This window comes from Oryzias latipes, chromosome 22 (assembly GCF_053564925.1).
Source record: "Oryzias latipes strain Hd-rR chromosome 22, Olatipes_Hd-rR_3.1".
In the NCBI taxonomy this organism is placed as follows: Eukaryota; Metazoa; Chordata; class Actinopteri; order Beloniformes; family Adrianichthyidae; genus Oryzias; species Oryzias latipes.
Genome location: NC_136258.1, coordinates 20,562,220 through 20,586,818, shown reverse-complemented (window position 1 = coordinate 20,586,818; position 24,599 = coordinate 20,562,220). Strand labels below are relative to the sequence as shown.

Sequence of the window (24,599 nt, the reverse complement as noted above, 5' to 3'; positions counted from 1 at the left end):
CAAAATTGCTGCAGATGTTTTTTTGTTTTGTTTTTTTGGAGGGTGGGTACCCTCAAAATTCAAATTTTCAATACAAAAATTACAACTTTTATAATATGCACACAAAATCAGATTTATAAAAAGATACTTTTAGAAGTTAAAAACTTAAAAGTTAATCTGTGTGAAGTTTTCTTCCAGTCTATCTATCTATTTATTTCTGTTTTTAAGCATTTTTTGTCTTGATTCTTGACTAAATAAAAGCAATTTATTCAAAATCCATCTTTTCACTTACTTTATTAGAAAGTGTTACATACATGAGCCCCACAGTCTGACCACTGCATTCAAACACTGATTTTATATAAACTGGAGTGGAGGGGAAAAAATTCAAACATGAACCTTTAGGACATTGCAGTCAAGAAATATTTTAAGTCACATTTTCACAAAAGTGAAAAGGCATTGCATTGCGCTACTGACCATTTCTAACAATCTGAAGAGCTGTACATTTACCTTGGAGCACTACAATATTTACACTTGTGGTGATGAGTTGAAATACAAAGTGGGTTTTGACTGAAGTCTGAAATGCAGACTGGATCTTATTTGCCTTTAGCTAATGTTTACAAAACTTTAATTTGGCACCTTACAAAAAAAACATATGAAATTGTGAATAAAACAAAAATACTGATATATATCTTATGAAGATACTAAATAATCTGCCAGAAGCAAAGTCAAAAAGGTGCTCAATTCAACTAACTGCCAAGAAGCAGTTTGCTGTTGTTGGTGTCTGATGGGAAGAGGTCAGGCAGGGTGGTGCACACGGGTCTCCCAAGGACCACCACTGGTTTGAGGAACTGAAGCTGCTTGATGGCCAGGTCCCCACACCCAGCTAGTGCTTTGTCCAAGATGGACTTCAAGTTTTGGATTGATGTAAAGTCTCCAGTGGTGCTGTTGGACTTCAGCAGTGGGGAATGAGTCCGCCTGCCGCGGGTGTGAGAGATTCCCAGGTGGTGGTTCTCTTTGACTGAGCAGCTGCGTTTGAATGTGTCTCGCCGCTTCACGAGGGCCTCTTCGTCTTTCGGAGCGGTTTCTTGGATAAACTTCAAAAAGGAGGACTCAAAGCCGATGGGCTTGTAGGCAGTGATGTCAAACGAGTGCTGAGGACTGCTTGGCTGAGTGTCCTTCACGTTTGAGGGCTGTTCAGAGATTTCATTTTTGCGTTTTAGTGGCAGGCGAACGGTAGGAGAGCTCACCGCGGCCGACCCATTCACCATTTTACAATCCTCTTTGTGTTCTGATGTATCTTGCGAGCTCTCCTCTGGAGCAAAGCGTAATGAATACGGAGGTGAAAGGTCAACTGTAACGGGACGAAGAAGAGGTCGGATTTGATCTAAGCTTAATCTCTCTTCAAGTTTGGGAGAGCTCTGTGGTGCTACTGGCATTTCTTCAGGCTTTTCATCTGTGCTTGCTTCACCTTCAACTACCTCATTTGAACCAACTGGGACTTCATTTGTCTCGACAGGTGAAGGCTCCTCCTTTTCCTCCTTTTGCTCCTCCGTAGAAATTGGTGGATCAGGTGAGCCTCCATCCTGTGTCTCAGCTGGGACTGATGGGAACCCTGTGGGTTCTGGCTGCTCCTCTGGGCTTTCCGACTCAGCTGGGACCCCTGTGGGTTCTGGTTGCTCCTCTGGGCTTTCCGACTCAGCTGGGACTGATGGGACCCCTGTGGGTTCTGGCTGCTCCTCTGGGCTTTCTGACTCTTTTAGGGTCTCTTTTTCTTGTCCCTCATTTGGGCTGCCTGCTCCCGTCGCAGCTGGTTGAGCAGACTTCCTCTGGATAAGCTCTTCAAGCCTCTCAGCATGAAACACTAGGGTGTCTGCGTTTTTGTGAAGTTCTTCCCGGCCCAAATGGTGCACTTTCATGTAGTGACGGTGCACGCTGTGCAGGTACTTCACCACAGAGTCACAGCCCTGGACCATGCATGGGTAGGCCATGCGCAAGCAGCGGTCTTGACACATCTGTAGTGCTTCTTCATGGGATCTTAAGACCAAGTCGCTGACATTAGCTCTTTTTGACTTCTTTGCCCCCGACTCTTTTTTCTTTTGTGAACTGTTGCCTCTGTTCTCTTCCAACTGTTCTGTTCCTTCGGCCCTTGGACTCGATGTCCCATCATGTGTGTCTGGTGAACCAGCGTCTGTTTTCTGGCAACCCTCCTGTGACACCACAAGCTTATTTTGGCATCCAGTAATCGACTTTTTGTGAGTGCTCTGAAGTCGTACCACCAGGGAATCATAGTATTCACAGTGACTATAAAGCATATGCTTTTTAAGAGCACTGCTGTGACTGAAGACCCTTGAGCAGCCCTCATGCTTGCATCTAATGAGCTCAGGTGGCTGCGAGTGAAAATCCCGTGTGTGACGCACTAAACTGCTTTTGAGGTGGTAGACGGCATGACAGTTAGCAAAGTGACATTTAAACTGAGGCTGAGGCTCATCCGGGTTTGGCTGAGCTCTTTTCCTCGCGGGCTCCTTTCGGACCTCTGGACCTTGGACATCAGAGTCTTTGTCCAGCAGGAGTTGAGAGCGGTTGTAATGGTGTATGAACTGTAGATGCCGCACCAGGCCTCCCTGAGTGGAGAACGCTGCGTCACAGTTTTTCGCCACGCAATGGAAGGGTTTGCTGAATTTATCCAGTATATAGCACAGGTTATTTTTGGCTACCAAACGTCTTGTTCTGACTTGCTGTGTAGTTTTGGTCTCATCTTCCTCCTTCTGCTCTTCGTTGTCCTCTTTCCTCCCTACTTCGTCTTCTCCTTCCCCTTCAGATGGTGAATGATTGTCAGAGTTTTGTCCGTTCTCACTAATCAGACTCGGCGTGTTTGACTTCTGCTGGTGTTCCATTATCACTGTCTCTTTCTTTATCCCTTTTGGATCAATGTTGCTCAAGGGTTGAGAGGACGACTTTTTGTCTTGCTCAAGTTGTACTGTTCCACAGCTTATTTTATCCACCAAAGCCCCGCTCATTTTATGGGCTTGAATGTAGTGAGCTCTAAGTACGTGTTTTTCTCTGTGGCTCTTGGAACAAAGTTGGCAGGCGTAGGGTTTGAACGAGGTGGTTTTGAAAGAGGTCATTTTACGGGCTTCTTCAAGGCTGCAGCCATGTTTGGAGATGTAGTGGCGCAGCAAACTGTAACTCTTGGCAGTCCTGAAGCCACACCCTGCGTACACACAGACGTACGGTTTTGCATTACCTAGCGATTCGGTGTATTCTTCCTTCGCTACTACCATTTGTTCGTCAGACATATCAGAATTTTTGTTGAGCAATACAACTGGAGGTTTCTCCAGGATAGCTTGATGACTAAACTTTAAAGACGCATCTTGACTGGACTGAGAGGGCTCACTTGGCGAGCTAAGAGGCACAGAGTTCAAACTTAGTTTACTCAACCCAAGTAGAATTTCTTTTAGTCCGTCGTTTTTGGCATGGCGACTCAAAAAGCTTGTTTCGTTGCTTTTGGGAGGGGTGGCAGTCTTTTTGTCAGTTTCGACTGGTTTTAATGGAGCCGAGTGCTCATCCGTTTCCTTTTCTTCACCGTCTGGCGCCACATTGGTATCCATCCCCTTGGAGCCCTGCTCTTTGTCGTGTTTGTGCTCTCTGTTCTCCAGTTTAAGGTGCTCCGGGTGTGCACATTTCAAGTGTCTCTGGACATCTCTGGCTCTGGAAAAAGTCATGCCACACTTTTCAAAGCCGCAGGTAAATTTGCTGCCATCGAAGCACACAGCCACAAGGGTCATAGTGGCCTTGGGCTCCTTGTTGGGAAAATCTTCAACAGAGGAGGCACAACTCATTGATGGAGGGTTCAGAACCTCTCCATTGACGCCATCTGTTGGATCGCTCAGCTGGTTGAAACCCACTGGGGGTTCAGTGATGATCTTAAAAAGTTTTCGCTTTGCCTTCCTCTGAGCCTCAAAGTCTTCTTCTGTGAAAGTTATCTTGTGTGTTGATAAATGCTTCATAAATTCCTTTTTGGATAGGAAGTATTTCTTACATTCAGTGCTACAGCAGGCAAATGCTGCATCTCGGAAATGCTGTGCTTCGTGGTGATACAGCTGCCCCAAGTCGGCGTAGGTGACGTAGCAGCCTTGAAGCTCGCATTGGTAGCTCAGCTGATAGCCGTGGGTCTGCTTGTGCACAACCAGTTCGTTCGATGTGCTGAACTTCGCACCGCAGCCGACCACCACACAAGTGTAAGGCTGATCCCCGTAGTGGGCCCGTCTGTGTTTGCGATGATGGTAGGCTGAGACAAAATGCCGTCGACAAAACACACACTTTTCCCGTTTGTCTCTCATCTGGTGAAAGTACTTAACATTCTCGTCACCTTTGTGATCTGACTTCAAGTGGACGTACAGATACTTGGAATGCTTGAAAACCCGCTTGCACTTGGTTCCCGGGCATGGATATTCATCCCGGTTCTGCAGCTTGAAGTGGTGTTCGATGTAATCGAACGTTACATACTCATCATCGTCCGGACTCTTCTCTTTGGAGGTTTTGGTCTGCTGTACGATGTGATGCAACAGATCTGGATCTCGAGTGGAGTTGTAGTAGAGCACTAAAGATGGGTCTAAGGTGATCTCGCCAGGTTCTACATCATCCTCCTCATCATCTTTTGTGTTGTTTTGAGAAGGAATCGATTTGCTTCCAATGTGTTTTTTCATGTGAGGGACAAGATCTTTTCTGCTCTTAAACTTCTCCAGGCAAACTGGACAGAGGTGATTGTTTTCCTGGGAGTGTCTTTTGGAGTGGTGAACGATCTGAGTATCAGTGAATGACCTCTTACAAATCTTACAGCAAAACTTTTCCCTTTTTACCTCAGAAGACGCATCGACTTCTGGGTGAGGCTCTTTTTTGTCTTGATGCTCGTGACTCCCAAGTCCTCCGTTTATCCTGCAGTGGAGGTCAGTCTCAACCCTCTTTTGAACCACTGGTACCTCAAGTTTTTTAGTCTTCACCTCCTTTTCCTGTTCCCCTTCCCCTTCTGACTCGGCATTCAGTCCCAGCAAGAAATTGCAGTGATACTTAAGAGTTTTCCAGTCCCAAAACTCTGGGTCGAAAGGCCAGTAAGCTTTTAGTGCAAGGAGCAACTCACAGCGTAGGGAGTTGGGAATAACCTCGTTTTCTTGGTCATATTTTTGGTCGGGCCGTAAGTAGAGTTCTTCAAGACAAGTAAAGGCTTCCTGGCTAGAGCCAAGCAGCAACTCGGTGAGCTGGCAGGCACGCAACACTTCAAGATCATTTCGAAGAAGACAAGATATTGTCTTGCAGACAGATATTCTGGTTTCAGAGTCCTCCTGCTTTGGGAGTTGTAGGGCTTTGACACAAAGTTCAACAGAAGCAGGTGTTCCCAATTCTTCTGCCTAAAGAGATAGAATATTAGCATTAATTCATGCATAAACAGCCACTTTATGTATAAAAACTACCTAAAAATCCAAATAAACGGGGTTTGTCGGTGCACACTCACCTCTGTTTGAATAACACGAACAAGGTAAAGCAGGTGTTGAACTGTTTTGGCAATGGCACCGAGCTGAAGGCATCGTTCCAAAAGAGACACCAGTGAGGGGTCAAGTCTCCTCTGTAGCTTACTCCACAGCAGAGTCAACTCCCTTTACAATTACAACAGGAAAACCTCCAGGTCAGCTAAAGCTTTTTCATTTCAATTGTTATTCTTGAATGAAATTGAGGCTACTGACCAGGAGCAGTAAAGATTCTGCTGCTGCAGCTGCTGCGTTAGGAAGGTTGTGCACAGGATGAAGGCTGTGTTCTCTTCTCCCTCCATCTCCAAATTACATGTGATCTCCAGAACATCCTTACAGTCAAGCCTGGATATCTGATAAAAAAAAAGGTCAGGTCTTGAATTAAACAGATCTGACACAACTATACATTTTAATTTAAATATTACAACATTTTTACGAGACACTTTTCACCTATAAATCCTGCATATTGTTCAGATAAAAACTAAATCCTCACCCAGAATAAAACAAAACAACAAAAGACTGATAAAAAAAAGGAAATCTTTGGTCACATTGTGCAGCACCTGTTTGCTAAATAAAGGTGGTTCTTCTTTTTGGCCAGCAGTGTATGCAGACTCATACCAGATATATGCGATTTTTCCAGAATTGCTTTGGAAACTCAACTTGCCACAATTTCTTTGTGAAACGCAAAAAAATCAGAAAAATGTTTCCAGATAGTGAACAATTAGTTCCATCACTTCTTTCATGTAATACTTCTGTTTTAATGCTTGATTGATTGATTTGGTTTATTTCAAACAATTTCCCAACTAAAACAAAGAAAAAGACAATAATAATTAAAAGCTACATAATTTATTAAATCTATTAAAAAATGTATTTCAATAACTGACAAGAATATATAGAGAAAAAAGAAAATGATGCGGTGAGAGATTTTGGCAGACATGTTGTGGATTAAATTGAAAAGAAGCCACAAAATACTCAGATTTTCTTGTCCTGTACAGATGAATCTTCTCAAACAGAGTTCTGAGCTCCACTTGCATGAGGATTGGAAGTTCTATTTTTGGAGACGTAAATAAACCAAAAGAGGTCTTTTTGTTCTTTTATAGACTGCTTTGATTTTTCATTTTCTATTTCCTTATCTGTCACATCAGATAGATAGATAGATAGATAGATATGCCTTTACTGTCACTGTCCACTTGAACACTAAAATTGGAGACATCATAGACATGTCCTGGAGATAGCAAGAAATGCAGATGGTTTATGATGGAATATTAAGAATAAAAGCAAGTTTTTTTAATAAGAAAAATCCAGAAAACATTTGGCATTTAATAAAAAAAAATACATCCATCCTGACTAAAACAAGTACTAGTACTGAAAATTCTCCCGTACCTCTATTATTGCCTCCTCGTTGGGCAGCAAGTGACAAAGAAGGGAGACGAATGTTTGGCGAAACATGGCCTGGTTGGGAATGAAGCTGCATTCGCTGCAGGCTTTGGCCAACACAACCGCTTTCGCCACCTCGCCCATCTTCTCCAGGTGTTTAACCCGCATCTCCATGAAGCCCTCGCCCTCCAAGAGTATATAAGCTTCAACTACAAACAAAGTTTGTTAAAATCTGCCTTGAACAGAAGGGAAAAAAATCATCCGGAGTTTTTAGGTGACACATCCAAATAGGACAAAAATAAAATAAAATAATCTACCTTCGTCTGGGTTGGTGGCCTGGCCAGTGAGGAGGGCAGTGAGGATGGGGTTGCTCCATGCTCCACCTTCTCCTGTGATCTGCAGCAAAGCTTGGAGGTCTGTACTTCCAAACTGCAGTAAGCTGTCATGGGCAATCTGCAACACACACCGCATTTTAGTATAAACATTATGTATGAACTTTTACCACCCGTTTTACAATTTGTACATATATTTTTGGGTTTGTTAGTTTAATACATATTATTACACCATTTGTAGAAACATTCCACATTATATTTTCTATTTCGCTGCAAGTCCACCCCTTACAGCAGCACCTGGGAACTCAAGGGCGCAAACATGCAGTTTGTGGGATAATGATAAGCCATTGATTATATTTGGGAACTGGACTGACTGACTGACCCTGCCCCTTTCGACTTCCAAACAGGAAGAACCGCTAGTTCCAAGAAGCCAAAATCCCTTAGACTTCTACTGAGAAATAAACAGTGATTACTCAGTGATTCGGTTTGTCAGAATTACCATTCGTGTTCTGCTACATTTTTTAATAAAGTTCTTATTAGCTGTAATTTTTCTGTAGTAAAAGTTATTCAAGTTATAAACTGACCAATCAGATATCTCAATAAAGGAACGTTCAAAACAGTTGATTGACAGATTCACCTGAGCTGGCTTTATAGTAGAAGGGGTGTGGTCTTCCAACAAGCTCACTCCTTATTAGCGAGAGCAGTTGCCATAGAAATGATGACTCAGACCAATCACTGCTTACTGACGCCATCTGGCTCTAACATGGCAGTGTCCGCATCGCAAAAAGATGGCGACTGATTTAAGTAAAGTATATTCCACACTATGAGCCAAAATAGTTTTCCAAGAAAATGACGGCATGTGTTTTGGATTGATTCTGGTTGTTTACTGATGTCGAAGAGATTTTGTGATTTACACAGCGCTCTGTCAAAATGTCCGTCTGTTTTTTACACCAGATTGCAAACAAGGTTGGGTGTTGGTCTAATTCCACTAATGTGGCTCATGTGGAGCTGTGTTGGTCTATGATTTTTATTTACGTGTTACTAAAAAGGTTGCGAGTTACTTTAGTCACAGTAACATTTGCACTAGTGATATCAGTCTGGTTATTTAAGAATTGCAAACAAGGTTTGGAGTCAGATGTATTGTGAATACGCCAATGCTTCAAACGTGTAGTGTGTTACAAAAAAGTACTAGAGTTACTGAGAACGGCGTTAATCATTTCTGACTGACTGATGGACTTATCTGTGACTCTTTTGTCTCACTTAATGCACCTTATAGTTTGATGCAGCTTATATTTGACAAAAATGTGTAAATAGGTCTTTCATTGATGGTGCGCCCTCCACCACGGTAAAATGCGGTAAGTCATTTTCTATGTGTGACGTCACACTCACTCTGTCCAGGTCTCAGAAACAGTCAACATGCTAAACCCTTGTTTTTGTGTAATCAGAATTGTTGAACTATTTGTGATTTACAAACGCACCTCCAATGCGCAGATTGTAATCGTTCCTCTGTTACTTCATGCCCAAGTAAAACCTCAAAAAGAGAAGTTTGAACTCTGAGCTTTATTGCATCTTTTTTGTGTGTTAGGGCACTGGTCCCCAACCCTTAGGCCGCGGACCAATTCCAGTCCGTGGCCCGGGTCAGTGAGGAAACGGTCGATTTCAAAGAAAAACAAAGCTGCAAAACCAGAAGTTTTCCTCCAAATACGGATCTATTGAGACCGTTGTTCCCACGAACCAAAACCGCTCGCTTGCCTGATATGCGGCCACTGACTTTTGAACGCCGATTGTGTCCTTTTACTTTGCTTTATTTTTCCGTCTCAGCTTAAAAGCTGGACGCAGCTGAAGTTAGCATCCGATTTGACGTTAAAAGGATAATCTTCATCCCAAAAATTTCAATTTAAACCAGCCGTAAACATTTAAAAGAGAATGAGGATTCAATCAAATAACGTTTTTTCTGATTTGTGGACACTTGTAAAAAGGACATTTATGAATTTTCCTCAAGCAAAGCTGAATTATGCAGACATCTGTTAAGAAAATCACAATGAAAAAACAAAATGATAAATTGCTTTAACCTGAAAGATGAGACTGGGTTCAGTTCTCAGTGTTTTTAATGGTGAATTATTTTCAAATCAGAAACAACTTCTACAAATTTACAACTTTGTTTCATTGATTTGTCATCTTTGTCTGGTTAAAATCTTTTCAGAATCTTTTTAAACAAAACTTCTTCTATTAGAAAAACCTATTAATCTAATTCAGCATTAAAAGAATTCAGAGCCTTTAAACACAACATGATACAAATAGTAGAATACCTAATTTTGTTATTTACAAATGTAGTCAATCGTGGTTGAAATCACCAGTTTCTGTATCAACGCATATAATACATCTCAATTTTATGCCTTTTCCCTCCTAATTTTGTTTTAATTTTGGGCCACAACTAAAGCACAATGACTTATTTCATCATTATGACAACAAATTAAACAGTTGTGGCTTTTATGCGTTTTCAAAGCTGTAACCCTGTTAGTGTAGCATCTTCCAAAGCTTGCATTAGTTGGCATAAGGTATTGACGACAGAGGAGCTATGACAATGTCAACTTAACTCCATGATTTGCATCTGAATTTGCAACCAAAAAGCTAAAAGCTCTTTTAAAGCTGCTTTACCTGAACAGATTGGTTGAACTGAACCCAGGCTTCAAATGGGATTTCATTCTCAGGCACCGAAAGCAGAAGCTCAAAACAGCTCCTGCAAGACAAACAAAGCATGTCGATTAAAAAGATGAAGTTATGTGAGAGTTATCAAATTGAAGTTTTATAAAAATGTTTAATGACTGCCCTCAATTCGATGAAAGAGTGTACCAAGTGACATATCCTTAGCCACTAACACTGTTAACCAGCTTTCAAATAAAGCACAGATTGTGAAGAAGTGTAAAACTAACATTAAAAAATAACATTATTTAATGGTACCAGTAAATCATTGTTTTAGATAAGCTCATATTTTTAGAACCTACCCTTCAAGGTTTCTCACAGCGCTTTAGTAGGACATCCTATGTAATCAAACCAGCAAGCACTGATTATAAACAGTTAAATTGAGATTGAAGTGTAAAGACAAATAAAAGTCTTACAGATTAGCAATAAGCACTAAATTTAAATAATTTTCTGACAATTTTAATGGTTAAAAACGGAGTTATCAAGAAGATTTTATCTTGATTCTTCTTCAAACAGCGATCAATGCTCTGATTACCTTTTGAACAGATTATTGTAACGCTTTTGGACTTTGGCGTCGCTTTACTGCCTGCAATATCACGACTGTTAACCGGGTTAGGGTTTTTTTCACGTCATAAGAACATGTTAAAAACACCAAAAAATTGGAGTGGGTTTCTGAAGTCTTAAAACCGTTTGATTTGTTGCACCACGTCTGATTTCACATGACTTTTATTCATTTTACCTCTGCTTTACAAGCAAAGGATTTTGCACTTATAATCAAAACTCTGCTTTGCACCAACTTCAAAACAGCCAGACTGTGTAAAATCCTAAAACAAGTGAAGATCCTGACAGTCTGAAAAGCTTCTGGTACGTGTGGCACATGTTCACTATCTAATATGGAGCTATGCTGAGGCTGCATTGGTGGGAAATGAAAAATGCTATTTTATCCATGAACTGCATGTCAGGCTGTTACCAAGAATTCTAAACATATTCAAAGACAAAATGTTTCTTCGTGGCCACATTTTTTACAAATTTTATACAAATCTGTAGTCACATGAAAAAATGTATAAATAGTTCAAAGCAAATAATAATAATAATATTAAATAATAAATGACTTCACTAGTTGAGGATGTTTGCTGAATATTTGCGTTTTTGTAGACATGATCCAGGTACTATCCAGACATTGTCTAGTATTCCGTGCACAGTTTTTTTCATTTAATTTAGCTTTTTATAATCATTTCTCTTTTATTTGTGTTTTTTGTTGTGCATTTTATTATGAGGGGCTTATTTTATTATTTTCGCTGGGAATTGGAGTTTTTGCATTCTTGTTTGTTTTTATGTCCACCACCTCGAGCTGGTCTTTTTTACGTGAAAGGTGCCTTAGAAATAAAATTAATTTGAATTTTTTTTTTGTACTCACAAAGCTAGTCTCTTTAAAACAAGGGCCACTCTGTCAGACTCGGCAGTGAGGTGAGATCGCGCTGCAGCGAAACAGTTTATGGACAGGCAGTAGACCTCCAAAAGTGGCAGACCGTGCTCCATGGAGTTCCTGCTTCCAGCATAGTGCATCAGTGCCTAAACAGGAGTAAAAGAGGAGTATTAAAAAATAAATAAAAAGAAAACAGATGTGTGAACTGTTGGAAAAGAGATCAGAGGAGGAGATCAGATGGGAGTCGTCTGTCTGGATGAAAGCAAAGGGAGAGGGGGTCCTCTGAGGGGAAATGTCAGTCTGCACCTGATCGATCCCAGCTGACCGTCTGGAGTAAGGTGCTTCTGATTAGGTCTAATGGGATTTCACTCTGCTTCTTATTCTCACTGATTCTATACAATAAAGCCAACATCTAAAAAAAATATATGTACAAATAACTTTTAAACTTTGCAGACATTTAAAGGACAGTAAATTAACTCCAATTTATCTAAATCATCAGCCAAAAATAAAAGTCTCACCCTCATGGGAGATGCATCAGTGTTGTAATTACAGCAGCACTCCTCCTGACTGGAACTGAGTTAACACTTGTTTTAAAGGATGGAAATAAAAAGATTCATTCTTTTAAGTCAAAATGTCTCATCGCCATCTTCTATCTAAATGTACAAACAAACGAACAAACAATCCGTTTGTTCAATAGGGTTATTTACCTTCAGTGGAGATCAAATGTCAGGGGTGCACTTAAAAATAAAAAAGAAAGAACCCAAGGACCAGAAGGGTCACAGCTGCAGGTTGAGGTTTTTTTTGTTTGTTTTTTACGAAGTGAGATGCTAAAGCAGTCTTCAACAAACATGACAAAAGATTTTGACTGCATGTTTCAAAAATAAATTCTCTTTTGCAAAATAAATGCCCTGTATTGTTAATATTTGACGATTTGACTTAATCCAAATTACATATTTTCTTTTCTACTTTGATTCATAAATAGCTCAAATAAATAGGGGGTGTAATTATTAATTGACTTAATCAATTGTTTTATTTTCCTATGCTCCAATCAGATCCATCTGTCTGAGGCAAGTTGTTCATCAAATTATCCAATAGCATTAAAAAAAATTCATTTTAAGAATGAATAAATGGCTACGTATCGGCAATTATGATATTATCAAATTGTTGTTAAAATGAACCATTACACCCTTACAAATGTATAATTAGCTAATGTAGGAGATGAGAGCACAGAAGCATATAATTATCTTTATCTATTCATTTTTTGTAAAGCAATTTGAAGGAAAAGTTTTGTATAAATAAAGTTGAATTTGAATTTTCACAATCCAATCACTTACCAGAGGAAATCAGATGCATCCTTGGAGATCTTTTAACCTAACTATCGGTTTTAGAACACACAGTGCAGGTTTATCAGAATTATTACGTTGTTATTATCCAGATTTGACTCATTTCAGACTGTTTCTAAAGGCCAACCTTCATGCAAATCATCTAGAAACCCATTTAAAGTTTGCTTATGAGGACAATCCGTGTTCAACAGAATGGCATCCAATGCATGGCTTCCAGCTGCAACACAACCATGGCAGACTGAATTTTTTCTTCTCCTCATTTATTCATGAGCTAAAACTGTCTTTGCATTTAAACCAAAATGCATTCATACAAAAAAAATGCATTATAGTACAAATGTTTAGGGACGGTGCCCCGCCCCATGTGCATGCAGTAATCCCTGATGTTAGCGCGATGCCAATGTACTACTAGGGAGCAAAAACATCTGGATTACATTTACTGCGACAACTTTTAAGAATAAATCCAAAAGGCTACACCGAAATATACGCTTTAGTGACCCTGCTAGAATAATTTACAGATGCGGTTTACCCAACTACTATGAGGAACCGCGAGATCATTACGAAATTTGGATCATCATGCATCCTCAGTTGAAAACAAAAATACACCGCGGGCATTTGTTGAAAAGATGCTAACAATAAATAAACGCTGCTATTAGCATGCCAGCATCACTCGGTTAATTTAGCTAGCGACAGCCGGGGGGAAAAAACAACCCAAAGGAAGCTAATGATGAAGCTAATGGTAGCCGTAACATTGCATGAACATGTTACCTGACAGAAGTTGTCGCAGTACTCCGTCGAGGATGCCATGGAAATTGGCTGCTGCCTGAGGACGTCTTCAAAAGCCCTCAGTGTGGCAAGAAGGGTTTCCATTGCTATCAAAGTGTCTTCGGCCGAATCTAGGGCCCAGTCGCTCCATTCGTGCTCTGCTTCGACATTATTCTCCGCCATCTTCGTTCTCCGCCACGGCGCGTATGCAGCACAGTCTTGTGGTGCCTTCAATGCCTCCCGGAATTTTCATCGACATCGCATCAACTTCCCGTTAAACGACGCAAAGACATAAAAGTTGAGAGGATGAATGCATCAAAACGCAGACATTAAGAACTATTATACAAAACTGGTTAAAACTGAAATATGCAAGCTCCACACCCAGCCAAGGTTTGGCTAATAGATTACTTTTTTAAAGCACAATATGCATAGCAAATACTGGAAAAATGTTTTATTTTAATAGCCGAAAATCTGCTGTCTCCTGAACACACTAAGCCCCTGTTCATAAAGTCAAAATTACTTAATATTTTTAAACAAACTTTGCACAAACAGCACAGATATTGTTCATAGATAAGAAGAATATATTTCATACAACATCAAAAAAATTATTGAAACAAAAAAGAGCTATTATTTAAGAAATAAACCGATCTTCCCTTAGCAAGAAGTAGCCTGTTTAAGTGTACTACAATTATGCATAGTCTGCTAAAAGTGAGAGAGTATACTTGAAGTTGACTTTTTTATACTTTATATTGTAAAACTAAGATGTTCCAACTTAGTCTGAAGAAGTATTAAGTTAGTATACATGGTCTTTAGTATATTTACCATACTTGTACTTATAATCAAGTACACTTTACACAAATAGGTGAATGTGTTTTGTTTTGAAATGGTTTATTTCAAGCGATCAAGGAATAATGCACAAAACAATACAATAAGCATTCATACGTTCAAAGACGCATCATTCTTAGGATAATTAGATATTAAATCAAAGATTGGTTGAAAGCGGGTGGAAGGAAACGAGTTTATATAATCCCACCCCTGTTCAACCGTAACCATTTTATTACTTGATTTATCATTATCCGGTTCATAACTTTTCATATGTATCAATGCCTTCCCAACACAAATTTCAGGTCATTATTTATGCTTAAGTATCAATAAATAATATGAATGACATTATTCATCCTTGCTTGTTGTTCCATGTCGTCTTCTCTTTTCTCCAGAATCTCAAACCTATTATCTTGTTGCTCGTTTTGAGCTCGGAGTCTTCAGGACTCTTCAACTAGCTCCATCAACGTGTGACAAAGAAGTTTACTGTTTTAATGTATGAAGATAAACTGGCATAATTTTCGTGTATAGTTAAAGGGTTATGTTCTCAGTATTCATTTTTAACAAGAAAAATAAAGGGGGGAGACATCTTTCAAATGGAATTTATAAGGTTGTTTGCAGTCTCTAGTCATGGGTTTACCCTGATCATGTTGTATTTTTGATGAATTGTTTTAGTTAGAATCTGTAGTTGTAAAACACTGTGAGGTAGATTGATATTTTTATAATTAAATTTTATATGAACAGGTTTAAGTGCTTAATGGATTGTCACCCTTAGCAAAAGGTAGTCTATTTAAATGTACTACAAATGTCCTTAGTCTATACTAAAAGCTCAAGTATTAGAGTGGTACATGTTAGAGTTTAGAATATGTATAAGAATATATTACAAAGGTTTGTGTTTTTGTTTAAATAATTACAGTAACTGATCATTTAGAAATAAATAAAAAACCTAAAAAACATGAAAATATGAATAAAAATAGGTGGGATTAAATCAATTCTTAATTTTCTCCCAAATCTTTTTTGAACGTTCTTTGTGGTAGACACCTACTGGCACCAATCAAAAGATTTTTTCTTTTCTTTTATTTATTTTTTTAACTGTTTTGTAGTTTTATTTTAAATGCGTTTTAAGTTTTTTTTTTCTTTTTAGTCAACAAAATCCATACAGACATTCAATTTACACACCGTTCTTGTGTAGCCTATTGCTCATGGTAAAAATAAATACATACTGTAAAAAATATGCCGCCCCCTGCAGGTGAGCAGAAATACTTCACTGCCCTTTGACTCGGAAGTACTTCTTTCTGTCTCACGTGGAAAAGGTAAGCGATCAGTACAGATCAACTAAAATCTTAAGTTACTAGATCTACTTAGCTTGAATTAGATCCAAATACATCTATTTATGTTACTGGTTTTGATCAAACTGTCCATTTCAGCTTAAATAATGTGGAAAACTAGCGGCTTTTCCCAATGTTAACACTACTCGTGTTAAAAACTGTTTCGTGACTCGGTACTCATAAAAAGCGAAATTGAATATTTTTTTGTTTATTTGCCTTCCTGCTGGGTAGAGAACCATGGGTAAGTCTAAACAGACGGGGAACCACAAAAATAAAAACATAAAAACATTGAAGACGAAGCGCAGGACGAAAGATCTGGATCAGATCCACACAGACATGAAGCCAGAGACCGCAGCCAAGCTGTTGAACCAGGAGGTGGACTATGACGTCACGGGATGCGCACAACATTACTGTTTACACTGCGCGTAAGTGGCACTCTTTGAGCCTTTACGCATTCAACCTTTACTGTTGTTTTCGTTGCTGTACTGACCTTGATTTTGGACTCGCAGGAGATATTTTGTGGACATGAGATCCTTAAAGGAGCACTTCAAAACTAAAGTACACAAGAAACGGTGAGAAGGCAGATTCTGATCTTTGGGTCAACATCGACACGAGCTGACTGTTCTCTCCATCCAGGCTGAAGCAGCTCAGAGAGGAGCCCTACACCCAGGCTGAGGCAGACAGAGCGGCAGGCATGGGCTCCTACATTCCTCCAAAGATGATCGAAGTCAAGACACAACCGGTGGAGGAAGACATGGACTAAAAAACAAACAATCAATATGTAAAGTCAATAAAATTTAGGTAGAAACATTAAGCTTTTTATTATTTCTGCATTTATAACGCTGTGCTTCAATTACAAAGTTTTCCCTTTAGAGTCGACAAGCAGCCATGGAATTTTCCTCTGTCTATTTTACATTACAATTTTAGAAAAACAACTCCGATGAATTGTGTTGTAAATTAGTGTAAGTTCTGGGTCCAATATGGTTTTTAAATCGACTGATTTGTGTAGACCATTAAAAAAGTCATTAAAAAAATGACTCCTGTACAATAGTTTAGTAATCATCTACTATTTTAAACCATTGAAGCTTTAAACACTTGTAAATAAACAATCCTGTCATTTCTTTTAGTTTAAATCTTGCAGAATCATATGATAAATATAATCTTGCTATTTGTTAACTTATTTAAAATTAAATTGATTTGAAAAGAGTGCAAAAGCCAAGATAATTTATGAATGAAAAAATCTAAAACAGCCCTCTTCTTTTTGAGGACAATTTTTTGTGTGTGTACGTGTGTCAAGAAGACAATATCAAGCCGTGACAGTAGTTAAACATTCATGCATCTAGATCTTTACCAAAAACCTGCATTCTGAGGCAAAACAGCTTATAAAAGACATCCAGGAAACATTTGCACAGCCATTAAGACTGTACATCTTAAATAACTTAACATTGTTCGTCTCAACACAATTAGTAACTCAAATAAAATACTTAAAGCTTTAATCCTAAACCATTTAAAATGCCTGGACATTTCTCTATTTTTCACAAGCTAACTTAATATTTAAATTTTAAAGACCCCTTTAATAAGATGTTATTGGATAACTAAAACTGCAAATCCTCTATGTATACCCCTGCCGGTGGACGGGGTAGTTACTAAAGATTTTGGCAGATGCCTCCAGCTAAGAAACATGTAATTTCGGTCAGACTAGGCATTCTTTGCATGAACAAACTGAACTACCGCTTTAAAATTGGCTGTAAACTTGTTTACAAAGTTGGAGTGGACTAATTATAAACTACCGGTATGGGTCTTTCAAAATAAAACCGTGCAATGTAGGTCAAGTTGTCAAGACCTGGTCAATTAGTCCTAAAAATTTAATAAATTGGGTTTACAATATATTGACGTTAGTTGGTAGTCATGCAAACTATCCTTTATTAGATGAAATATTGAGGAACTAAAGCAAATGTTTGTGTCGAGTACTTACTTGCTAATCTATGACTTTATTTTGAAATTCAAAATGTTAAAGATCCGCTTTGGTCGCATGCTTCCATGGCTAACTCGACTTTTTCTAAAACACCCAGACGCTACCAGATTGGATGTGGGGAAAATCTGGGAGGCAAACTCACGTCTCATAGCCGCTGCTGGAACTAACGGCGCACAGGAACTGCTCCAGGCTAACCGAACATTCTCTCCCCACAATCCGCGGAGGAATTCCGGCTCGAAAAGTCTAGGTTAAGATGCTATCGGATGCCATCCTCTAAATAGTTGTCCGATAATGGCCGCAGACGTGGATAAAAAGACTTCCGAGGCAGAGCGAAAGACAGCGGAGAAGAATGGGCTCCGAACCCCGGCCTCTGAATCCAGGTTCTACAGGGGGGTGTGGACCCTGATGCTGGTCTGTGCTGCCCCTCTTGTTGCTTATGGGATCAAGTACTACCAGGATACCCAGCTCCTCAAACGTCACGTGAGACTTTTTTTGTGTTTACAGCTCAATTAAGATAACAAAAAAGTTAAATTACATTTAAAAAAAATCATAAATCAGTATAAGAGAGGAGATCACTTCTTTCTTTTAAATCAGTGTATTGTTTTTAATCAGATGCCTTAACCCCTACATGTGCAGCTTTTCCAGCTCCTGCTGGTTTTATGGGTGGGTGGGCATGTCTCTCAGCTGGTAAACCCCCTCCAGCCCCCTTCCTCAACCACATCTGAACAAGTACAAAAGGATCTTGAATCTCGCACCTCCCTTCCCCTCCATTGGACGGATGCTGGCAGGCACGCATCTCACCGGAACTCATCATCTTCTGATCTTCATTCAGGCAGAACCCCCCCCCCCCCCCCCCCCCCCAAGCCCCAGACCCCTGCCGATTCAGTTTGCTCAGCATCGCAAATTCCCCTCCGCCACCCTCTCAGGAATCCCCAAGGGATTTGATGTCTCCTTTGCTTTAGGAAAAAAAAAATCTGTTGGAATATTCTTGATAACCCGCTGTCACTATTTTTTTTCCTCTGCAGGAAGAGAGCATTCGCGTTTTGGGCGCTGAGGGTCTTTTCCTTTTCTCCTCCTTGGACACGGATCATGACCTCTATCTCAGCCCTGAGGAGTTCAAACCAGTTGCAGAAAAGCTTACAGGTTATATCATTTTAAGTGATGATACAAGTCATTCCTCTTCTTTAAAGTCCCACTCCGATCAACTTTAAATCTGTATTGTAAAAGCCTTTCAGTGATCTTTTAATTATGATTATGCTGGTTTTAGCCAAAAATAAAAAACTGTCGTTTTCTAGCACATCATTTCTGTAAAGCGGCAGCGGTTCATCCGAAATTCACCTCTAAGTTGTGGGCGGTACTATTGGCACAGAGTGACCCCCCCCATTACCCATAACTGAGAGCTCTCCTGCTATGCGAGCCCAAAACACCTCCAACCTAACATTCCTGGTGCAACAAAAATGGCGAGCAATGTTTGAGTTATCCGCCGTACAGTTTTGAGCCAGATGCCAGCTTGGAGGAGGAAGCAGGGAGCTTTGGGCCCACCTATTGTATTTCTTACATCACAAATGCACGTTTTTTTCCCAGCTGCTTCTGACTAACAAGTCAAATACAGAAAAACTCGTAAATGCAATTTTAAGCTTAATTTTCTTCATACATGTCTTCTATTATGAGAACAATGTCACAAGAACATGTTAAAAACACCAAAACCACAATTTCCATCAGAGTGGGTCTTAAAAATGACGATAAAGACGCTAACAAAGTGATGTTCCTCAAAGGAATCACCCCTTCGGTGGATGTGGATGAAGAAGTGATCCAAGACCCCAATGGAGAAACCTTGACCTTGGAGGCTAAAATGCAGCCCCTGCTGCTTGATTCCATGACGAAAAGCAAAGATGGCTTCCTTGGGGTATGTAAAAAAAAACTATAACTTTTGGAAATTAGTGTAAAATAGCAAAGCCACCAGAGTGTGGAACATTGACTGTATATGAGAACTGGACTGTGTGACCCTTTCCCTCGGGTATTCCAAACAGGAAGTGCCTGTCGGCTGCAAGAAGCCAAAATCCCATAGACTTCAATTGAGAAATAAACAGCTATTACTTAATCAGTCTGTGTATCAGAATAACCATTTTTGCTCGGATGCCTTATTTTTTACATGTTCTTTCTTATTCTTTTCTGTAGTTCAATTATAAACTGACCAATCAGATGCCTTTATAAAAGCATGTGATGCCTGGTTGCTGTCACTTGAACATTTGAAGCATTTGATTGACAGAAACTTCCTGTCAACTGCTTTCAAGTTGTACGGCAATTGGCCAGAATAGTTGCCATATAAAAAATGACTTCAATCCAACTTGTACCAATCACTACTAACTGACATCGTCTGGCTCCAATATGGCTGTGCTTGTAATGAAAAAAAAAAAAAAAAGGCGACTGAATTGACATTTGGTTGAAAGTCACACTCGGTCCAGTTCTCATATACAGTCAGTGGTCTGGAATACCCCCTCCTCCTTTCTGGCAGGTCTCTCACAGCTCTCTGAGTGGTCTCCGCTCCTGGAAGAGCCCCGCCGTGCCTTCTTCTTCGTTCTTCGCCAGTCAGTTCAGAGTGTTTCTGCCCCCAAAGAACAAGGCAGACGTGGGTGACACTTGGTGGGTGATTCCCAGCGAGCTCAACATCTTTACTGGATACTTGCCCAACAACCGTTACCATCCTCCCACTCCAAAGGGCAAGGAGGTATCCTGAACATCCCGACTCTGCAGTGGAATTTCAACTTCTACCTCGTGTACTTTGCAATGAACTCATTTTTTTATCCTGCAGGTGCTCATTCACTCCTTGCTGAGTTTGTTCCATCCACGGCCCTTTGTCAAGCCTCGCTTCGCTCCTCAGGGCGCAGTCGCCTGCATCCGTGCCAAAAATGACTTTTACTATGACATCGTCTTCAGGTGAGAAGTCAGTCAGGAAGATGCAAAAACAACAGTGGATTTTTATCATCTAGACACTAATGCATTTTATGCATTCCTCACCTCAGTATTAAGTGTCCTTAACAAATATTTTCTCCTACCGTTTATGTTTTGGTAACTGATTGAAATAGCAAAAGAAAAAAAATTTCACAAATTTACAGCATTATCTGCCTTTAAAAAACACCCTTTATTTTAATGAACATAAAACAATCTTTGTAAAATCCAAACTTTAAATATTTCCTATCTTTAAAATGAAAAACAAGTAAAGCCTGCATCCATGTTATTCCCACTGACAGATGGGCAGCGTGTGGTAACTTTTTTTAATGCTAGCTATGGATTTGTTGCCATCAACATTCCTGGTGCAACAAAAATAGCGAGCAATATTTGAGCTATCCTGCCGTACAGTTTTGAGCCAGATGCCAGCTTGGAGGAGGAAGTGGAGCAGGGAGCTTGGGGCCCACCCGTTGTATTTCTTACATCACAAAAACGCATTTTTTTTCCAACTGCTTCTTACTAACAACAAGTCAAATACAGAAAAACTCGTAAATGCAATTTTAAGCTTAATTTTCTTCATACATGTCCTCTATTATGAGAACAATGTCACAAGAACATGTTAAAAATACCAAAACCACAATTTCCATCGGAGTGGGTCTTAAAATGACGATGAAGACGCTAACAAAGTGATGTGACAAAGTGACAAAGTGATTAGCAAAAGAAGAAAAAAAAATGTCACAAATTTACAGCATTATCTGCCTTTAAAAAACACCCTTTATTTTAATGAACATAAAACAATCTTGTCTATGAAGACTCTCATTCATCCAGGTTGGTTCCATTGTAGTAGGTTTAGGGGATGTCATCTGGACTTGGTTTTTAAAGTTAGAAGACGTTTCGCCTCTTATCCAAGAGGCTTTGTCAATTCTGAATTAGCTGGTCTAAGAGCTGGTATATATATGCGTTCAAGGGGGAGGAGTCAGACCTGAAACTGGAGGTATTGTCCAATAAGCCTACATGGTTTCGGGTGGTTAATAGTCCTTTGTCCTCTGCTGGGGGTTGGGGAGCCAGTGACTCACTCTCCAAATTGGTCCTCTCTTTCAGCGGTTAACGACTCAGGTGGAACTGGTTTGGTTTGTTTAGGTTTCAAAACACTGCCGTAGATGGATGGAAGAATAAACCTGAGACCACCATTCTTATTAAGAGAAGGTTTATCCTTCTTGACAAAGATGGCTTCTTTCACTCCTCGCTCAAACCATCCTTACCATACACAACATTACTCTGTTGTGTACTCTATCCACTGCAAAGAGAACTGCAATGAACAGTTTATAGGAGAAACCAAACAACCGCTACACAAGCGGCTTTACCAACATCGCAGAGCCAACCCAAGTGGACCTGAGTCTTCAGTACATCTCCACCTGAAGGCCACAAACCACTCTTTCGAGGACAGTGAAGTCCGAATTCTAGCCAGAGAGAAAGGATGGTTTGAGCGAGGTTCAGTTTCAGGTCTGACTCCTCCCCCTTGAACGCATATATATACCAGCTCTTAGACCAGCTAATTCAGAATTGACAAAGCCTCTTGGATAAGAGGCGAAACGTCTTCTAACTTTAATAACCAAGTCCAGATGACATCCCCTAAACCTACTACAATAAAACAATCTTTGTAAAATCCAAACTTTAAATATTTCCTATCTTTTAAATGAAAATCAAGTAAAGCCTGCATCCATGTTATTCCCACTGACAGATGGGCAGCGTGTGGTAAGTTTTTTTAATGCTAGCTATGGATTTGTTGCCATCTTTGGCAGATCCAAAGTAAAGGGAGGCCGTTTCAGAGCTGAAGATTTTAAGGTCACCTGTGTCAAACATGCAAAAAAACACATTTGAGAATGACTTTAATTTAAAAAAAGAAGACAAACGTAACAAAAACGTATCATAATAGTAGGTTTGGAACTAGATTGTAATTATGTGTGTTGGTAAGTGGGACTGTTCTACACACTTGCTTGTGTTGCAAGCCACCTAGTGGTAATTTGTTGAACTGATAACTCCATTTCAAACTGGATTCAAACAGGAAGTCAGAGTGTTGGCGTTCTGGTCCTCCACAGCTAATTTTTTTCATAAACTCTTTTTTTTTTTTCTCCTGCAGGATTCATGCTGAATTCCAGCTCAACGATGTCCCAAATTTTCCGTTCTGGTTCACCCCGGGCCAATTCACCGGCAACATCGTCCTGTCTAAAGACGCTTCCCATGTTCGATACTTCCACCTCTACGTTCCAAATGATAGGTAAGACTCCTTTTCAAGCCGTTGCGCAGTAGTTTTGCATCGTGATCCCGTTCCACAGTCAGCTTGTGTGCTGGTTGTGTTGCAGATCCCTGAATGTGGACATGGAGTGGCTTTATGGAGCCAGCGAAAGCAGCAACATGGAGGTGGACATTGGATACCTGCCTCAGGTGCTGCAGTACTGGTGACACGTGTTACCATTCATTTCTGTTTTTCAGTTTGTCTAGTCACGAAATACACTTTCTGAGACATCCCTGAACATCGGAAGTTTTCTATCCAGATGGAGCTGCAATCCACAGGCCCCTCTACTCCGTCCATCATCCTGGATGAGGAGGGAAACATCATCGATAGAAGAGACAGCAGCAGTGAGCCCATTCAGTTTGTGTTTGAGGAAATACACTGGTCCTCAGAGATCAGCCGGGAAGAAGCTGCTCGCCATCTGGAGGTCACCTTCTACCCCTTTAAGAAGGTGACCACCGTGGATTTAGAGGATGCCATTAGTGGATTCTCAGTGATGTGAGAAACACGTGTGTTTCTTTGCAGGTACCATACTTTCCCTTTCCAGAAGCTTTCAAGAAAGCTGAGGCAGAGAAGAAGTTGGTGCATTCCATTCTCCTTTGGGGAGCTCTAGACGATCAGTCCTGCTGAGGTGAGAGGATTCATGAGACAAATAACTTTAAATTGAGTTTCTGGCTGCTCCGTTTAGGAATTTTTCCACTTCATAAATGACCTAATGTGATGTTTTCTTTTAGTTCTCCAATCTTACAGCCATATAGTAAACTCAATACGCAGTAAATGGCAGATTCTTACAAATGAGATACTTTAAAAAAAGATACTTCCAAAGCTTTGAAATAAAAAATTCAGTGGATCAATTGATTTACATTGTTTAGAAAAACTTCAGAGTTTAGAAAACTGAGATTAAGCTTACTTGAAAGTTGTAAAAAGTAAGAAAGAAATACAAAAAAAACGTAAAAAAAAAAACAAAATAAAAAATTCATACATGGGTAGATGAAGTGTATCCCATGTTGTACTTAAAAAAAAAAAATATGGTTCAATCCATTGTCATCTCTGCAGGTTCAGGGCGAACTCTCCGGGAGACGGTCCTGGAAAGTTCGCCCATCCTGGCTCTGCTTAACCAGAGCTTCATCAGCAGCTGGTCTCTGGTCAAAGAGCTGGAAAACATGCAGGTGAGCAACAGCAATCACAGAAGATTCAAAGGTCACCTTAAAGGGGGAAAGAAACTTGTGTTTTTAACATGTTCTAGTAGCATTTTTCTGATGATGGACAATTATGCCTAAAATATATATAAAATATTTCTTTATTTGAATTGTAAAAACATGTTGCTGAAAAAAGTGAATTTGTGATGTAGAAAATATGCTTGGGCTACAAGTTTCCTGCTCTGAGCTCTCAGCAACGGGGAAGGGAAGTGGGCGGGGTCGCTCTGCACCAACAGTCCCGCCTACAACTCAGAGGCAGATTTCTATTGAACACCTGCCGCTCTGCAGAAACTCTGTCCTTGAAAAGGACAGGTTTTTGATTTTGCCTAAAAACAGCATAATCATAATATTTAAAAAAAACACTTTGAAAATAGATCAAAAGGTGATCAGAGTGGGTCTTTAAATAGATCTAATAAATGAATGTAATGTTTTTTATTTTGTTATTAGGCTGATGTGCAGCATCCAGAGTTAGGCGAAAAGGCTCGCTTACACCTGGAAAAGTACAGTTTTCCTGTGGAGATGATAGTGGCACTGCCCAACGGAACCATTGTAAGCATGTCTTAAAATGTTAAACTGTAACTTTACCGTA

General features: G+C 39.9%; 3 protein-coding genes across 3 annotated transcripts in view; 2 read left to right on the top strand and 1 right to left on the bottom strand.

Annotated features, from left to right (window-relative positions):
- Window positions 1-254: 254 nt before the first annotated feature.
- rlf (RLF zinc finger) lies at window positions 255-13,685 on the bottom strand. The gene is made up of 8 exons (XM_004082517.5): window positions 13,448-13,685; window positions 11,331-11,485; window positions 9,869-9,950; window positions 7,196-7,331; window positions 6,885-7,087; window positions 5,718-5,854; window positions 5,489-5,630; window positions 255-5,384 (listed from the first exon to the last, which is right to left on the bottom strand). Exons 1-8 carry the CDS (start codon window positions 13,625-13,627, stop codon window positions 726-728), a joined length of 5,694 nt encoding a protein of 1,897 aa, XP_004082565.1. The 5' UTR covers window positions 13,628-13,685; the 3' UTR covers window positions 255-725.
- Window positions 13,686-15,464: 1,779 nt separating this feature from the next.
- On the top strand, window positions 15,465-16,404 carry znf593 (zinc finger protein 593). Its single transcript, XM_011490302.4, has 4 exons — window positions 15,465-15,579; window positions 15,826-16,019; window positions 16,104-16,166; window positions 16,231-16,404. The coding sequence occupies exons 2-4, from the start codon at window positions 15,832-15,834 to the stop codon at window positions 16,355-16,357; spliced, it is 378 nt and encodes a 125-aa protein (XP_011488604.1). The 5' UTR covers window positions 15,465-15,579; window positions 15,826-15,831; the 3' UTR covers window positions 16,358-16,404.
- Window positions 16,405-17,611: 1,207 nt separating this feature from the next.
- selenon (selenoprotein N) overlaps window positions 17,612-24,599 on the top strand; it is an 8,127-nt gene continuing 1,139 nt past the window's right edge. The window contains exons 1-11 of the mRNA XM_023951986.2: window positions 17,612-18,049; window positions 18,595-18,712; window positions 19,345-19,475; window positions 20,085-20,297; window positions 20,382-20,506; window positions 22,659-22,796; window positions 22,882-22,963; window positions 23,074-23,262; window positions 23,337-23,442; window positions 23,868-23,980; window positions 24,458-24,559. Coding sequence (XP_023807754.1) covers window positions 17,861-18,049; window positions 18,595-18,712; window positions 19,345-19,475; window positions 20,085-20,297; window positions 20,382-20,506; window positions 22,659-22,796; window positions 22,882-22,963; window positions 23,074-23,262; window positions 23,337-23,442; window positions 23,868-23,980; window positions 24,458-24,559 — 1,506 coding nt within the window. The 5' untranslated portion in view covers window positions 17,612-17,860. The remainder of the gene's footprint in view (window positions 18,050-18,594; window positions 18,713-19,344; window positions 19,476-20,084; window positions 20,298-20,381; window positions 20,507-22,658; window positions 22,797-22,881; window positions 22,964-23,073; window positions 23,263-23,336; window positions 23,443-23,867; window positions 23,981-24,457; window positions 24,560-24,599) is intronic.

Excerpts from the sequence above, each read along its gene's own strand:
- rlf (XM_004082517.5), bottom strand. The coding sequence starts at position 13,627 with ATGGCGGAGAATAATGTCGAAGCAGAGCACGAATGGAGCGACTGGGCC. Across the intron at positions 7,088-7,195 it reads GGCCACCAACCCAGACGAAG|TTGAAGCTTATATACTCTTG; the intron begins GTAGATTATTTT and ends CTTTGTTTGTAG. Across the intron at positions 5,631-5,717 it reads CAGAATCTTTACTGCTCCTG|GGAGTTGACTCTGCTGTGGA; the intron begins GTCAGTAGCCTC and ends GTAATTGTAAAG.
- znf593 (XM_011490302.4), top strand. The coding sequence starts at position 15,832 with ATGGGTAAGTCTAAACAGACGGGGAACCACAAAAATAAAAACATAAAA. Across the intron at positions 16,020-16,103 it reads CATTACTGTTTACACTGCGC|GAGATATTTTGTGGACATGA; the intron begins GTAAGTGGCACT and ends TTGGACTCGCAG. Across the intron at positions 16,167-16,230 it reads ACTAAAGTACACAAGAAACG|GCTGAAGCAGCTCAGAGAGG; the intron begins GTGAGAAGGCAG and ends CTCTCCATCCAG.